Raw genomic sequence first — 17,110 nt, 5'->3', positions numbered from 1 at the left:
AATTGTTCTTTTAAAAAAACAATAATTACATTGTAATTCAGTCAGGCGTTTTATAAACCCTCCAAGTTTTCATTCAATACTAAAAACAATAATTCACTCACCTATTGTACAAGGAAAATTAAGACCTGTTAAAAAGATTTAAGACCTACCACACAATGTTTCAGTAATCCAGGACATTTTTAACATTTAGCTTTTGAGATTTATGACATTTTAAGACTTTACCCGCAGACTCTGCACTATAAAAAATAATAATAATAAAAATCGGTTATTTACCTTTTTTTTCTGGCAGCTGGGGTGTCGAAAAAACCAGTAAAATAACAGCCGTAAAAATGACAAAAATTAACCGTAAAATAACAAACATTAAATTACAGAAATTTGTCATAAAATAAAAGACATCAAATTACAGAAACTTACCGTAAAAAACAAACCTAAATTACAGAAATTTCTGTAAATTAATTTTACGACAAATTTATGTAATTCAACGCATGTTACTTAACGACAACTTTCTGTAATTTAATGTCTGTTATTTTACGGCAAATTTCTGTTATTTAACGTGCGCTATTTTACAACAAATTTCTGTAATTTAAAGTGTTATTTTATGACAAATTTCTGTAATTTAATGTCTGTTATTTTACCGCAAATGTCTGTAATTTAATGTCTGTTATTTTACCGCAAATGTCTGTAATTTAATGTCTGCTATTTTACGGCAATTTTCTGTAATTTATCGTCCGTTATTTTAAGACAAATATGTCTAATTTAACGTCTGTTATTTTAAGTTTTTTTTTCCGGCACCCCAGCTGCTGGAAAAAAAATCCTTAAAATAACAGAATTTTTTTTTACAGTGTTTTATCATAAATCATGATTTATAAATAGTTATACATATAGAAAAATCCAATCTGTAAGTAACAGAACACACGCAAAGAAACCAGCAGACTCATTTATGACGTACTTTATTAAGACCATTTTACATGATTGTGGAGTGTTTGATTAGTCCGCTGATGGCTTTGGGTTGACAAGCCGCTTCTGTTTAGAGTTCACAAGAACATAGAAATAAAGTAAAAACGCAGCTCGCACAATTGAGAAACACTCGAGTCCGTCCACCTCCCTCATACGCATCTGTGCTGGAGAAAGGTCTTCTCTCTGGAGTAAGGCAGATAAATGACCTCCAGGACACACCACAAACTACACCTGAGCGAAGCTGACCAGAGGTAGAGCCACGTCTTTCCTTCACTTCTTCCTTCTGAAAGATGAGCTGCTGAGTTCAGTAGTGTGTAACAGGAAAAATAACATTACAGAGACCCTCGCGGGAAAAAAGAGGCCTTTCTCATGACGGCAGAAAAACCAGACTGGAATGAACAAGATTTCGGAATTACGTATTGAAAGCAAAATCTGAAAATATAGAAGGAAAACTTCAGCTTCCTTTACAGTACTAAATAAAACCCACTCTGCATCAGTAAACAACATTAAAAGCTATACAAAGGCATTGTCCGTTACACAACCTGTACAATTGTATTTTTTTTTTTAAACCTACGTCTTTTTAAAATTATTCTGAATAACTTAAGTCCTGCTTAAAAGTGCAAATTCTGTTTTAAAAAGATGCATTTTGGGATCGGGCTGTGATTGGGCGATGGAATGGGACATTCTGAGCAGTATTCCTGTGCAAAGATATGTTAAAAATAAAAAAATAAAAAAATTAGAGCACACAATTTTTGCTATTTTGTGGTCAAAGGCTTTTTACGATATTTCCGGTCTCTGCATCAACATTCGTCTTGCTTTAAAACCCATCTAAGGCTTTTTAGTTGTTGATAATGCATAAAGAAAAAAAACTAAAAAATTATATATATTTCAGGAAACTTGTGTGTGTTTTATATCACAATTGTGAATTAAAGTGACAAGAATGAAAGAGAATTAATCACAGTAACAGTAAAACCATTTGGAAGAAACAACTATAAGGAACTCTGGCTATTTAAGGGATAGTTCACCCAATTACAATTCTGTCATCCTCCACTTGTTCCAAACCTGTTGAACACATATATTGAATTATTGTGGGGAAAAAACTGACTTCCATTGACTATCATAGTAGTTTTTGTCTCTAATATCAATGGCTGTTTATTCTCGAATATTCTTCACATTATTTTCTTTTGTAAAAAAAATAATAAGAATATCTTGTTTTGTGGAGATTTGGAACCATTTGAGTGTGAATCAATATAATGTAAAATGTCATTTTTAGGTGAACTATCCCTTTAAGACGGCTTAAATTCAAATAAATGATGTCTGTTACTGCAATATGTAGCAGAAAACCTAAGAATACATCAGATTTTATAAATCCACATTCATATTGGATTAGAGGGTGTTATTATTTTAGATGTGCAGTGCTTGAAGTCAGAGTTTTTCCCCTCAGTGTTCTGTGTTTGTTTTTAATCAACAATGAAACTCAATTTAATACCACATTGTGTGGCTTTTGATGTTAATTTTTAGTCATATGCAACAAGAGAAGTGATGAAAGTCTTCACTATCATCTTTTTTACACACAAGCTTAAAGAGCTCTGAATACCACATAAAATCCACAAAATAAAATATCCATTACATGCTAAACATGCTTTAAATGGTACATTAGCATGTTTAGCGGTCAAAATCGTACACTTGATCTTGTGTCCATCTCCACCTGTAATCAGGGCTGAAGTGGAGAGATCAAGGTTTGTAAGAAATGTTATTTGTGTACAGACATTTTCCTATTCTTTTCTCCTCTTGAAAGTGTTTTATTTTCAGTTCAAGAGATGCCCTTAAACTAAATATTACATTCTAAAGCCACACAATGTTCCACTGAATCAGTTTTTGAATCATTTTTGAATCATACTAAATCATTGAATTAGTTTTAAGTTGAGCTGCAGTAAAAAAAAATTTTTTTTGCAGTTTTCACTGCACACCGAAAATAATGCAAAATAAAATTGTTTTTAAAGTGAAACAATCTTATATGTAGTTAAAACACATGATACAGTAAAGGACATCATCTTTATAATATTAAACCTTAAGTCTTAACACACAGGGTTCCTTTTAAAGGCACAGTTCACCCAAAAACAAAAGAAAATTCTGTCATCATTTTCTCACGTTCCAAACCTGTTTAGGTTTCTTCTGGTGAACCTGAAAGAAGATATTTTGAAGAATGTTGACATTGACTTCCATAGTATTATTTTCCTACAACGGAAATCAATTGACTTTTAAAGATTCTTCAAAATATCTTTTGCGTTCAACAGAAAAATTAAATGATGAGTACAATTTTTCATTTTTGGGTAACCAATCACCTTTTAATGCCTGAAACGGTGTTAAATGTAGTAGAATGTAAGGGAAGAGGTCACTTGTTGTCTTTCACAACGTTTCATTTTAGCCCTGAAACAGCGTTATGGCATTTATATCCAGACCCCTGACCTGAAGACGAGGGTGGAGACTCGGCCAAGTCAAGGCAACTCTTTCTTGTAAACACTCAACGGGGATCTGACATGGAGCAGAACTGCAAATGAAGAGTCAGCGCAGAGGTTTATGGATGAAATGTGAGAGTAACAGTCTTGAGATCTGTGGACTAGGACTTCTGCTCTGCTCCTGCCGGGGATGGGGGTGTGCTGTCGGGCTTGATGATCTGGTATGTGATGAGGTACTCTGGGTAGGCCTGTGACAGAAACACGAAAGTCAGAAATGAAGCATCTATCTACAGTTTTTGTGTTATGTTTACAGGTAGGGCTGCACAATATATCATTTCAGCATCGATATCACAATGTGTGCATCCACAATTGTCACATCGCATATATATGCAATGTTGAGTTGACTTTGCAGTGTAATTTTTATGTTTAAATATACAACACCATAAAGCATGCACTGTTGATTTCACTTTTATCATTGTTTTATTGCATAAATATCTATGCTCATTGTTTATTTATTACATTTTATGCATGATTCACTCTCCTACAGAATCATCCCAGTCAATCAAAGTTACATTTGGTAACACTTTAGGGAACAATTCTCACTCTTAACTAGTTGCTCATTAGCATGAATGTTATAGAGATATTGACTGCTTATTAGTACTTATAAAGCATGTTCTGTAGATCTTATTCTTCAACCCTAATCCTAAGCAATACCTAAACTACCTTATTAACTATTAATAAGGAGCCCCAACCCCAAATAAGAAAAAGTTGAGACAGTATGGAAAACGCAAATAAAAAATAGCGATTTCTAAACTTGTATTACACTGCAGACAATACAACAAATATTTTTATAGATTTTTCCCTAAATAAACACATTTCAATTTTGGTTCTTGCAATACATGTCTAACAAAAGTTTGAACAATAAAGCATTAATCACTTTACATTGATGCCATTCCTTTTCACAACACATAAAATACATTTAGGGACTGAAGACACCAAGTGATGAGGAGTTGCAGGCGTAATTTTTTAAGCTATTCTTCCTGCCAACAAGTCTTGAGGTGGGCAACAGTACAGGATCTTCATTTTATTATTTTACACTTCAAAATGTGCCACACATTCTCTATTGCAGACAGGTCGGGACAGCAGACAGGCCAGTCAAGTAACTATATACTTTTCCTCTGCAGCCAGGACTTTGTAATGTGCGCAGAATGTGGATTTGCATTATCTTGCTTTTGCATTGTCATTTTCCATAATGTCCCAACATTTTCTGATTTGGGGTTGTAGTACTTTATTGAAGCAAAAGACATAATGGTTTCCTAAGAGCAAGGATTGAACTTTAAAATAAAGTGTGACCAAAAATTTGTTGCAAAAAGTGCCATTCGATCATTTGCTGAAATTGTATAGACACAGTATATCGCAACATATACAGTGGTCCCTCGATAAAATGCGGTTCACCTTTTGCGGCCTCACAGTTTCGCAGATTTTTTTGCCAACATTATATGCACAAAAGCTTAATAAACCTTTTCGCAGACAGCAATGAATGTTTGCGTCTGACAACTGGTTTTGATCTATGGTTTAATTCAATAATTCTGGTCTTATTTTCTATGAAGTTCTGAATTTGTTTAAACGAGAGAAAAGTGTGAAAATATTAACACCTGCCTGAGAAAAGTGTATAAAGTGTGTAGTGAGGGGTTATACAGGCTTACGACATCTATATCAATTGTGAAAAAATAAAGCTGACTACTTTAGCTGCAGATTTTGCCTATCCAAGGTTATTTTTAGAATGTAACTCCTGCGATAAACAAGGAACCACTGTATTGCATAAAACAAAATATCGCATCTTCAGATTTTTCCAATATCATGCAGCCCTATTTACATGTATTAAACTCAGGTGAAGTGTCAGACCTGTTCTCCTCGATAGATGACGTATTCGGCATAGGCTAGTCCGTTGACACTGGGTCTGCCGATGACAGAGTGGTGCCCAGGAGGAGCGTGGGCCATCTTCATGGCACTAAACTGCAGGAAGGATTTACCCAGAGTCACCCGGCAAAACAGCATCTGCCTGCAAACAGAATAATGACATTTGCAGTAGTTAAAATTTACATTTATTGTAATCATAACATTAGAAACAGTATAATTTTATGATAAAAAAATATATATAAACATTTTTGAATTATAAAATACAATTCTTTACATATATAATTTTTAAAAATTACATAATACAAACAATTTTTAACAAGATTTGTATTGGCATGATTCAACTACTTAAAAAAAGCATCTGTCCACAATACAATTACATCATTTATATGATGTTGATATTTAAAAAAAATCCAGTTTAATTTATAACAAGACAAAAGTTTAGAAAACATTTGACTATAAATAGCTTGATTATATTCGCAATAGAATGCAATATAAAAATCTATTACTATAAATTAACAAATCAAGTAAATATCAATAAAAATTATGACACTGTTACAGTAGATCACTACATTTTAGTAATTATTACAATATTTTTTTTTTCATATTTTAATGAATATCGCTCAGTGGTGGGATGACAGGGTGTCAAGCAAGTTTTTACAAAGTTAAAAAGAAAACAATTTTTTGCAATAAAATAGTATTTGTTGATTTTTTTTTAAACATGTTTATAAATTAAGACTTTTTTATGCAAGAAACATCTCATGGATGCATTTGGGTTCAATATCTTAAAAAATTAGGCCAGTGGACAAAACGTTACTTGCCCTAGCAAAAAAGTTAGATTCCTAATTTTCTAGCCACATGTTTTAAATGTGCCAAAACAAGCCAATTCTATACAATAACAATAATTTATGTACAACAGTCTGTCTAGGTCAATGTCCCAGATCACTATGTAGATATAAATAAAGAGCACTTGATGTTTACTTAACACTTTAGTACAACATTAGATTTCAGATACTGTTAAGGAACAACACACGTAGCATCTGGCTCCTGAAGCTAATATGTATGTTGAGCAGAAGTGTATTTTTAGACATACAGCGCCATCAACTGGTCATGTAGGGTAAGTGCTCCCGTTATCCCCCCATTAATAAATCACCACGTCATATATCCAGGGATCCCACTCTAAGCCAAATTCACTATCTTTTCCCAGATTTTCACTGACTGAAAAGCTTTATTTTTTTATAGCTTTTATTTGTCAAGTGAAGTGTGAAGTCGTATTCACTTCTATTAATTTTAAGCTAAACAAAACGTATGTTGCTTGAAGTTGTTAAAAAACTGTGCTGTTTTAATTTATTTGATCAACAACAATCTAAATCTTAAACTTTAAATGGAGAGTAAAAATTGTAATTTGACAAAACAAATTCATGATATTTAATATATATATTTTATAACTCGTAAAAACTGTATATGAGAACTAATCTATAATCTTCTGTGTGTGTGTTTGTGTGTGTACCTGTGACAGATATAACAGGAGCGGTCTTTATGTGTAGGACAGCCTGTTCCTCCGCCGATGCCGTACACGTACTGGTTGCTTTTGGAAGAGTTTTCAGCGAAGTAGATGCCCGCTCCAAACATGCCACCGATGTAAGCGTGTCGTTCATCAAACCCTTTATGGATGATGGCGTTGATGAATGGTGAGCCTGCAGATCAGCAGAAGAGCAGCAGTATTTATTTATTTATTGTCAAACCAGCTTCATTTGCAGTTACAAGGCAGATATGTACACTTTAAACCCTTTATAGGGCTCACACAGAAACACTCAATGGAAAAAAACTTTTAATTAAAGGTTATTTTCTAGTTATTACAAGACTTTTGACCCTTTACGAATTTTAAATTAAGGTCCCACTTTATATTAGGTGGTCTTAACTGGTATGTACTGAACAGCAAAATTAAGCATTTTTTACGATGTACTTATTGTGTAAATACATGTTTTACTTTGTACTTATGATTGATTTAATACATCAATGTATTTAATTTCTGTTTACATCTTAATTATTTACACCTTAACCCACCCTTAATCTTTCCAATATCACCATATGACCCTAACCCTGCCCGTCTCCCACCTTAAAAGCACCAGAATGTTCTGCAATACATTGTAAACACAATAAGTACATTGTATTTATATCCTGATGCAAGTACATGGAAGTTAAGACCACTTAATATAAAGCAGGGGTCCGTTCTTCATACGTGGATTACTCAGTTAGCTGGATTTGGTTATTGACGATTTGACATGATCCAGGATCGTTTCGTTCTTCAAAACTGATTTGAGAGTTGTTGTCATAGCAACAGTTCTGCTAGCTCAAACCTGGTCGGAAGCAGGTTTAATTCATATAAACAGGATTAAATCGGCTCAGTTCAAGCAAAGATAAAACAGAAAGTATGTACCGAATTCTGATATTTTCTTACAATAGTAGTTATATACCAGGGGTGGCCAACCCTGTTCCTGGATAGCCACCTTCCTGCAGATTTCAGTTGCTACCCATATCAAACACATCAATTAATTAGGACCTGAACACAACGTGATAACTACAGGCAGGTGTGTTTGATATGGGTTGCAACTGAAATCTGAAAGAAGGTGCAGACTGCCATCTGGTGGTGCAAAGAGAAAACTTATCGATATGTACTTTTTAGATTGCTTTAGTACAATTTGTGTATGATAATAGAAATGCACAATATGTGACTTTTCAAAAGCAATAATACATTTATGCAGTCATAAACATGTTTTGACAGATATGACGGTGATTTGATGCTTCATAAAAGTTGCAGACGCCTTTACTAATATCAAAATGCTTTTGTAAACATCCAGTTATTCTTTACACCAATTAAAAAAACGGCTCCAATAATACTACTATGGGTACTATAATAAGAAAAATCAGCTCTAACTGTAAAACTAAATGAACTGCTCTTGACACATGAAAGGGCCAATCATGCAGCCCACAACAAGGTGTAAAGTTATTGCATGTAATATTTAACAAACCGTTTCCAATGAATTTTATGTAATTTTGCTCACATGGATAATTGAAAATTAATCAGATGATGTCATTACGCTGCTGTGCCGTCAGCCAATTGTTGCATTGCTGATCATGATTTCGCAGATCAATAGATCAGTCCTTCACAACACACGCAGCAATCTCAGATCAGTTCATCCAGACATTTTAATCCGATTCACAAACTTGTTTGAAGAACTAAATTAGCCAGAGATCAGTTATCAAGATTAAAAGATCCAGGATCTGCCAAATCATCTTAGATCATTTAAGCGAGCTACGAAGAACAGACCCCAGGACTAAAATGAACAATGTTTATTTTTCATGAATGCAAAATGTAATTATAATGAATGTCAATGAAGCGACAATATAGAGGGTTAAGAGCATATGTTGATGGTACCATGAAAGAGCATGCGCTCGTTGTGATGGTTGTGGTTTTCGTCTGCGATCTCCTTCTGTCGATGTGTGTATCGCTCTCGCAGCTTCTTGTTCACCACCTTCTGAATCTGAACCAACAAGAAACAAACTTTGATATCCTTGCTTGCATAATTAATGAGCATTCAAACCATGAACTTACCATCACCACTGTAAATATAAGTGAAATGAGAACACACTCACCTTCAGGATGTTGTATCTGCTGAAAACACCTCCAGCATTGCCTCCATCTCTATGCTCTCTGATCGTACTTTGCAACTGTAAAATGTTACACGGCATTTCAATAGGGTCAAATCACGTAAAATATATGTGAAATCAGACTGTAAGTTACTGTAACTGTAATTGCACAATAAAGTATTTAAATATAAATACGATAAAATAGTAAGATTAAAGTCATTTACATGAGCGCTAATGATATCACACCTACAAAAAAAATCTAAAATAAGACTAAAAATAATTATTAAATGACTAAAAAAGTTATATCACACATTAAACAAATAAGATTACATTAGTTTACACACTAAAGTTCCCTAAATAATAAATAACACTAAACATAAGTGATAACTTTCAATGACACTAATAACTTAATAAAATAACTTAATAATTATAGAAACAACAAAATTAGTTTACAACTTCTATCATATACAAAATTAAAGTGACAAAATTACAAATAAGTTTCATAACTTACTGAAAAATAACACTGAAAATCCATTTCCTCACACCAAAATCTAATATCTAACAATTTTTTGTCTGTGAATGCCCACATTAATCTCATTAAAGCTTCACTAATACATATATGTCTAGCAGTTCTCGTTTGAAGTGGATCAAAAAATAATTCAAAATTTCTTATGTGAGAATGATTCAACATTTTAGGACACCCTTCACAAATCTCTCTTTTAAATTAATATTTTGTAAAGGAAGCTTTACAATAAATATACTTGTGCTTATAAATTGGTCAATGCCAAAGCCAAATTTGGAACTAATCTAACATAAACAAAATTAAGACCACTGTCTAAAAATTAGTAAACCCAAACTAAATTGTTGGGAGAAAATTTCACAAAGTTTTAATAAACGAGGGAAACATAACCAAATATCATATTTAGTTGAAATTTTTGTAGTTTGTAGAATGTATTATGTTTCTATTCATAAAAATGTTAGGTGATCAAACTGTTGTTTTAATGGATACTTTAATGGTTTAATAGAACTTGTTTATAGCCACCAAAACATAGTGGCTATATTCCCTGAGAGATGAAGAAAAACATTCCTTTCCAGAAGTGGTGTGCTAATTTTTGCCAAGCACTTTACAAACTTAAATAAATGAGTAAAGGAGTTAGTAAATAAATAAGTAAATAAATCTATTAAAAAAAAAAAACTATTTACATCAGTAACTAATCTCTGAGTCGCTGGACAACAAGTTGACCATCAAGCTCATTCCTAACAGGAATTACACATCACTTTTCAATTATTTATCTTAGCACAGATGAAGGAAACCCATTTTTAATATACCCTACTGTATTTTAATCTGAATGGCCATCTCACCTCCTCCTCTACTGACTGAAACTCTTTGTCATCGGGCGCCAGGTCGATCAGCACCGTGCCTTGACCCGAACAGTGGAACGTCAGGTATGGGTTGGCACCTTGAAATGCAGCACACCGGCACATTAAAACTACACTTTGTTTGGCCGTGAACAGATGCTACTTGAGAGCTGAATGTTCGTGGACTGACCTTGTTGACCGCCCAGCAGCCTCTCAATGCCTTTGATGAGTTTGTGCCTGTGACCATAAGCATTGATCCCGATCTCCTTGAGCTCCTCGTGGCCCATGTCAGCCAGCACATCCAGAGTAATCTAGAACAACAGGTCGAAAACGGTCAGATTAAGCAGATTTTTTTTTTTTAAATGACAGCATTTTCAAAAAACTTTGGGTACATTTTGGGAATTTACATAACAAGTGTAACATTTTAGTGTTTCACAAAACCACAAAATATTTTATATGCTATAGGTTCAGGCATGTAGACTATGTTTTGAGTACTTGACAATGGACCCTTTTCACATTTCTGGGTTTTTCAGTACTGGAAGTCTTAATCAACTTAGAGTGCATTGAATGGGAGAGTCACAAGTACATTTTTTACAAATCGCATTAGCCAAAAGAATAATAAAAAAAATATTTCACAATAAATAACATCTGTAAAACTGTTTATAAATATTTTGACTTCAATTGTACAAAACTGAACACAGTCATCTATAATGCCATACATTTAGATCATTATAAGCAATTTAGATCATCCATAAGCAAACGCATGCATATAGCACTGCATTACCATGTTGAATTCTAATTGTGTTTTTCATGAACCTATTGTATGAAAAACACTAGCCTGAACACATCGAGTACAAATACAAATGTGCAAATGCTGCAGCTTAATACCGACAATTACTATAATTCCATTCCATTATTATACTTTAACACATTCAACACATGTCTACCATAACAACATAATATAATTCATAAGCATACCTCCTAATCCTGACACAATACCATGGTGCAAATTGGAGTGCAACGGCCTTTTAGCAGGATTGTTCATAACACAGTATTTCTCCTGTTTGTCAGTGTTTTGAGAATGCCAGCGTGGCTTCATCTGGCTTTAAACTAAATCTGAGAAATTTGCGTTCTGTGCTAAATTCAAACACTTCTTTTTAAATCTGGTCACATGATTGGTTTAAGACTTATTCACATTTAAACAAATGTAAACTTGCGCTGTTGTTTGGTGTAAACGACCATCTGTGTGCAGCAAGTAGCGGCATTTAGTTTAGCTTTAAAGCACAAAAATCCAACTATTTTTGTTTTATTAGGGAAAAATAATAGATCACAATAATTGCTATTATCGTTTTATCGCCCAGCCCATATCGTATTATAATAGTGAACTACATAGCTATATGTGAGCACATAGAGTTTCTTTTCATAATTACATCTACTGGCCAGGCATGCAAAATACAGCATTTTAGTCATTTCTGTGAATCCACGTGGGATTATTTATATAATGCTATCATCTCCAAGTCACACCTTTCAAAAAAGCAAAGGAAAATCCCTTCTGTTTTTAGCAAAATGAGGCCAAAGTTGTCTGCAGGCACATCCAATCACAAGACAAAGTTGTAATGTAAAACGACACAAAGTGATTCTTTTCAAAGCCAGTTTCGACTCCGCTGCTTAAAAAAACAGCCAACAGTGCAATTTTTTTTATTGTCTCAGCTTGTTGAGATGTGGAAATTCCTCCCACTGAGAAGATAAACTCTTAGAGCGACGGGAGGCTTGGATGGATATTATATTGCGTGTGACTCACAGAAAGATTATTGCTGAATGCGCCTCCTACATGCAACAAGCACACAAAAGCAAACCGGCAGATGGTGATACGCGTATGCTAGACTGCGAGGCAGGGAGCCAGTGTGTGTCTTACAGAGAGCATTAATATTTGGTCACACTACAATAATAGTTTCGAAATAATAACGAAATGAATATGTCGTCACATTTTTGCTTGTAAATTCTAACATATATGAACTTTCCCTAAGGAAATGTTTAAGTGAAACTACTAACAATAGGGGTGTAACGAATCACGATTGTTTCATGACCAATCAAAACCCACGATTGGGAACACACATCACTAATCACCACATCAATCATGCAGATTAATACTTTTTTTTAAAAACTTTTTTTAAGATTATCCCTAAATTTGCATTGATAGCATTTAGGCTTTCCTGTAAAATATAATGATGATGGAGTTAGTTGTGGTGGGTTCTGTCATTACTGGTTTAGCCTGCATTAATTCATTCAGTGTAAGTGGCACGATTAATCATTAAAAGATCGGTGTCTCAACACCCACGCAACAAATTATAAATGATGAGGATTTGCATATGCTTATTAATCCTTCCAAACGCTGCTTAAAATCTGTGTTTGAAAAACGCAAAAATCTATCTTTAGTGTTTTGAGTTATGAAGTTACAAAGTCAAATAACACTGGGATAACAGTTTATAGTTTAGATAAAACTACTAATGGTTTATGGTAAACAAAAATCACCGTCATATGCATTTAACTATACTCAAAAATGACAGTTGTAGGCAGCAATTACATTATTTAACCAATAGGTGGCCATCAAAAATATGCCACTGAATAATTCTTTAAAAATGACACATCTAGCAAAAAAATATGAAATTTTATGAGTGAATAACGGAATCATTTATTGAGACTAAAAATAAACATGGGTTGTAATAAATTATAATGTTAGATTTCTACATTTAGTGTTAACAGCAACATGTACTGAATATTTTACAGTTTAGAATTATTCAGCTGATTATTTCTTGATTTTGTTTTGAATAAAATTACAGGTTCTAAGTTCTGGTTGTTAAAACCAAAAGTGTCTTGCAGTACTGTTTTTTACAGTACTAAAAATTACATTTGTCGTCTCCTCTGGTCCAACATGCGACTCAAAAACCATATTGTGATCCGAACCCTGACATTTGTGATGTTACAACACTATCAGCTAAAAAGTTAATTGTTCAGTTACATGTGATATATGCATACTTTGGAAGATTTTTGGTTTCAAACTGCAAGTTCTTAAAAACATACTATTATTTGTCATTAAAAGATTGTGAATTTGTAAAAAAAAGTGATGTCAACTGTATTATACATTGTTAATTTTTAGTCCATAGATGTGCCAGTACCTAGCAGCCAAAGCAACAATGATGGACTACAGGACCATATGTGATCAGACGTTTATTATTTCTTTACAAAGTGACATCGCCATCTTCTGGCAGGCCTGCATATTACAGCAGATTAGCGTGAACTGGGATTGTTTGCATCTGTACACAAATTTTTCAAAAACACAATACTCTTTTAAAGGAATCATTATTGTGCAAAATATGCTAATTTGTACTATGCTGAAAATACATGACAAGCTGACGTTAAAAACGTTAAAAAGTCAAATGATTATTATTTTTTACAATTGAGCAAGGGTGCAGTTAGATTGATTAAACAAAAATGAATTCTATCGAACACATTAAAATAAAATAGTCAATTTAAAGTGTGGGACGCGGTGGCGGACTAGGTAGTGCTGTCGCCTTACAGTAAAAATGTCACTAGTTCGAGCCTCGGCTGGGTCAGTTGGCATTTCTGTGTGGAGTTTGCATGCTAACCCTGTGTTCACATGGGTTTTCTTCCAGGTGCCCCGGTTTTCCCCACAAGTCCAAAGACATGCAGTACAGGTGAATTGGGTAAGCTAAAAAAATTGTCGTAGTGTATGTGTGTAAATGAGTGTATGGGTGTTTCCCAGTGGTGGGTTGCAGCTGGAAGGGCATCCACTGCGTAAAACATATCCTGGATAAGTTGGCGGTTCATTCTGCTGTGGGGACCCAAGATTAATAAAGGGACTAAGCCAAAAAGAAAATGAATGAATGAATTTTAAACTGTATCAATATTTCACAATCTTCCTGCAATTTTTAACGAATAATTGGCACCTTGAAGACTTCTTTAAAAAAACAACTTACTTCGGTATAAATGAAAGTGAAAGGAACAGAATGTGTAATCGTCCAGTCACTGTTGACTCTGCATCAGCCTGTGTAATCTCAAACTCTCACACTCTCAATTCCAAAGGCCCACTTATTGGCAATGCATCACATCTATGATAGGTCTGTCAAAGGCCATTAGCCCAGGAGCTGCCAACTGCTCTCTCTCTTTCTCTCTCTCTCTTTTTCAGGAAGCACAGTGCACTTCAATCGATAGGACTCGCAAGGCCGACCATTATGGCCGTGAAGGTGTGATGGCCGCAGCAGGAAAGATTCCATTTTTTTCTCCTTTTCTTTTTCTCTCTCTCTGTACTCTTATGAGGGTTTTTTCTATTGGTTCTAATGCTCAATAGGAACTAAAGCAGATTTACTAAAGAGAAAATCTTTAAAACCAGACTAGTCGATTTGGTTGATTAATTAAGCCCAGCATTAAAGAGGAAAGTTTAACTATTGCTCTAATTCTGTGAAAACAGTGAAATCCATGTCTCCAGTTTAAGGATAATGACTCAGAGGAACAATGCTTCTGCATTCTCTTTCAGATCAAATAATGAAATTCAGAATGAAAGCAACCCACCAGTTGAACATTAAAAAGCTCAAGCTTTTAATTTAGCAGAAAAATATTAAGTGCTTAGAATAAATGGACAAATCCAAATTTTTATACAACCTAACTAAACAACTAGGTGTTAAAGATGTAATTAAACTGCTATAAGTGTTGCATTTTCTTTTTATTGTTTTCTTTTTATTTATTTTTCTTTTTATTGCAAGAAATCACAGAGAATGAGGTACACGTTGACAAATTTGTGTAGTCAAATCTTGCAAGAAAAAAGCATAAAATGAGCCCATAATAAACACAAATGCTTTATCCTAATAGTAAATGCGCAATTCATGAATTCAGTACTGGTGATATTTAAATGCGGTTTCTAAAATATTGATAAAAGCTGCATTATGTGTCAGGGTTAAGGTTATTGTACAATGAATCAAAATTTTCATCCGTAATTTTCAGTAAAAAAAAAAAGTGACCTCGCGGTTTGTCAATCGTATTGACACACTGCCTCTGAAACTTTCATTCGCCATTAAAAAATTCAAACCTGGTTTGACTTTTTCTGTTTTTCGCACCCGAAATAGCGATTTGAGAGGTGTTTTAACAGTTCAGAGCCATACGAAAGGCAAAATAGAGAATGTCGTCATTTGAGCTACAGATAACTTTATGACAGATAACTTTGGGCCTGATTAACCACTATAACCCTCCACGATGGACGTCCAGTGTTCTCCAGCCTCGGGCACCTAGTCTGCAGCTCTGCACAAGAAGTTAGGCCAAAGAAGACGGTTGTGGTTTTTTCCTTAACTTTCGTCAATTAGTAAAGTTTGTTCCTAGCCCCTGTCACCATTGGGTTGTTTGGTTTGGGACTTGTGGAGCAGTGCATCGATGGATTTGCTCTTCGGTGTTTGGACATTCAGCAGTGAAATGTAAACCACACTGAACTGAACTGCAACTCTAAAAACTGGTCTGACACATTTTCTAGAATAGAACTTCTATGTTAAGCTGCTTTGACACAATCTACATTGTAAAAGCGCTATAGAAATAAACATGAATTGAATTGAATAACCCATCTCTACTAAAAAATAAAGTGGAAATGCATCAGACATGCACCAGACACCTAAGAGAGACAAATATTCCCATTCGGTCCTCCTGACGGCACCAGCAAAGCGAAGAGACAGCTCTAAACTGCTGGGAGGCTTAAACCAGACGCATCTAATGACGACACTGCTGTGTGTATGAGATCTGTGAGCGCGTCCTCAATCTCATTTGCACTCAGTCTTTCAGCGCGTCTCAAAAAAAAAAGTGTTGCCTCTTCATGCTCCATCTCCCGTGGGCACAGCGAAGCAGAATAAGATGGAGAGCGAGCAGAAGAGTGAGTCACCGCGAGACAGATGAATGCGTCTTACTAAAGCCACAATCACAAGCCATTTCAGCCCCTCACATCAAGCGCTCTTCCCAGCTGGTGGCCGCCAAAGACCATTTCTGTTCATCTATGTGCAAATGAGTGGCGGGTCTGGCGCAGCGTGCCAATCGGGTCCCAAGACTCAAGTCAAAGCTGAGCGGAAGAAAAGCTGGAACAACTCAGCTCCATGTGAAGGAGAGACACTGCTGTAATAATGAAAAAGGAGGCAGAGGTCAGCTCCATCACCTATGATCTCTCGTCTCACCTATAAAGATTGAGAGACTGTGGTGGGATTTTAAAAAATAGAAGGAAAAAAAAATCACCTGAATGTGTTCTGGTACTAGGGCTGCACAATATATCATTCGAGCATCGATATCGAAATGTGTGTATCCGCAGTAGTCACATTCCAGGATTAGATCATTTATTAAATATTAAAAAATAAAAGCATTATTAAACGTTATCATTTTGAAATCATTTATGCAATAATAATCATGTTATTTTTATGTTTGATTTCTGTACCTGAATACTGTTAGACTCTCCAGAAAACCATGAAGCACTGTCTATTTCACTTTTGTTGTGCTCTGTTGTATTTATATATGCTTGTAATTTATTATGTTAAGTTTGCACTTATGCAAACACACTGCATAGAAGTAGATTTGATTATCCCAATCTATCTAAATTAATAAAACCTTTCCAAATAGAGCTATTCAATTCATCTGGTTAAATAAGATTCATATTGCAGAAAAAAAAAATAATTGTAATGTCAGATTTTTCCAATATGGTGCAACCCTACCTGGTACCTTTTAAA

General features: G+C 34.5%; 1 protein-coding gene across 6 annotated transcripts in view; it reads right to left on the bottom strand.

Moving 5' to 3' along the window:
* Nucleotides 1-933: 933 nt before the first annotated feature.
* The window catches only part of tnksa (tankyrase, TRF1-interacting ankyrin-related ADP-ribose polymerase a), a 174,401-nt gene continuing 158,224 nt past the window's right edge, over nucleotides 934-17,110 (bottom strand). For 3 of the 6 annotated variants that reach the window (XR_012396727.1, XR_012396728.1, XR_012396729.1), the window contains 8 exons: nucleotides 10,534-10,654; nucleotides 10,347-10,444; nucleotides 8,991-9,065; nucleotides 8,773-8,878; nucleotides 6,844-7,030; nucleotides 5,322-5,478; nucleotides 3,427-3,664; nucleotides 934-1,346 (listed from right to left, as the gene is read on the bottom strand). Coding sequence is in view for 3 of the 6 variants with exons in the window: in XM_068218960.2 (XP_068075061.2) it covers nucleotides 3,578-3,664; nucleotides 5,322-5,478; nucleotides 6,844-7,030; nucleotides 8,773-8,878; nucleotides 8,991-9,065; nucleotides 10,347-10,444; nucleotides 10,534-10,654 (831 nt within the window). In the remaining 3 variants the exon portion in view is untranslated. Of the gene's footprint in view, nucleotides 3,665-5,321; nucleotides 5,479-6,843; nucleotides 7,031-8,772; nucleotides 8,879-8,990; nucleotides 9,066-10,346; nucleotides 10,445-10,533; nucleotides 10,655-17,110 lie in introns of all 6 variants that reach the window. The other 3 variants (XM_068218960.2, XM_021474446.3, XM_068218961.2) reach the window with 1 other exon arrangement.

This window comes from Danio rerio, chromosome 21 (assembly GCF_049306965.1).
Source record: "Danio rerio strain Tuebingen ecotype United States chromosome 21, GRCz12tu, whole genome shotgun sequence".
Lineage (NCBI taxonomy): Eukaryota > Metazoa > Chordata > Actinopteri > Cypriniformes > Danionidae > Danio > Danio rerio.
This window is presented reverse-complemented; position numbering and strand designations above follow the sequence as displayed.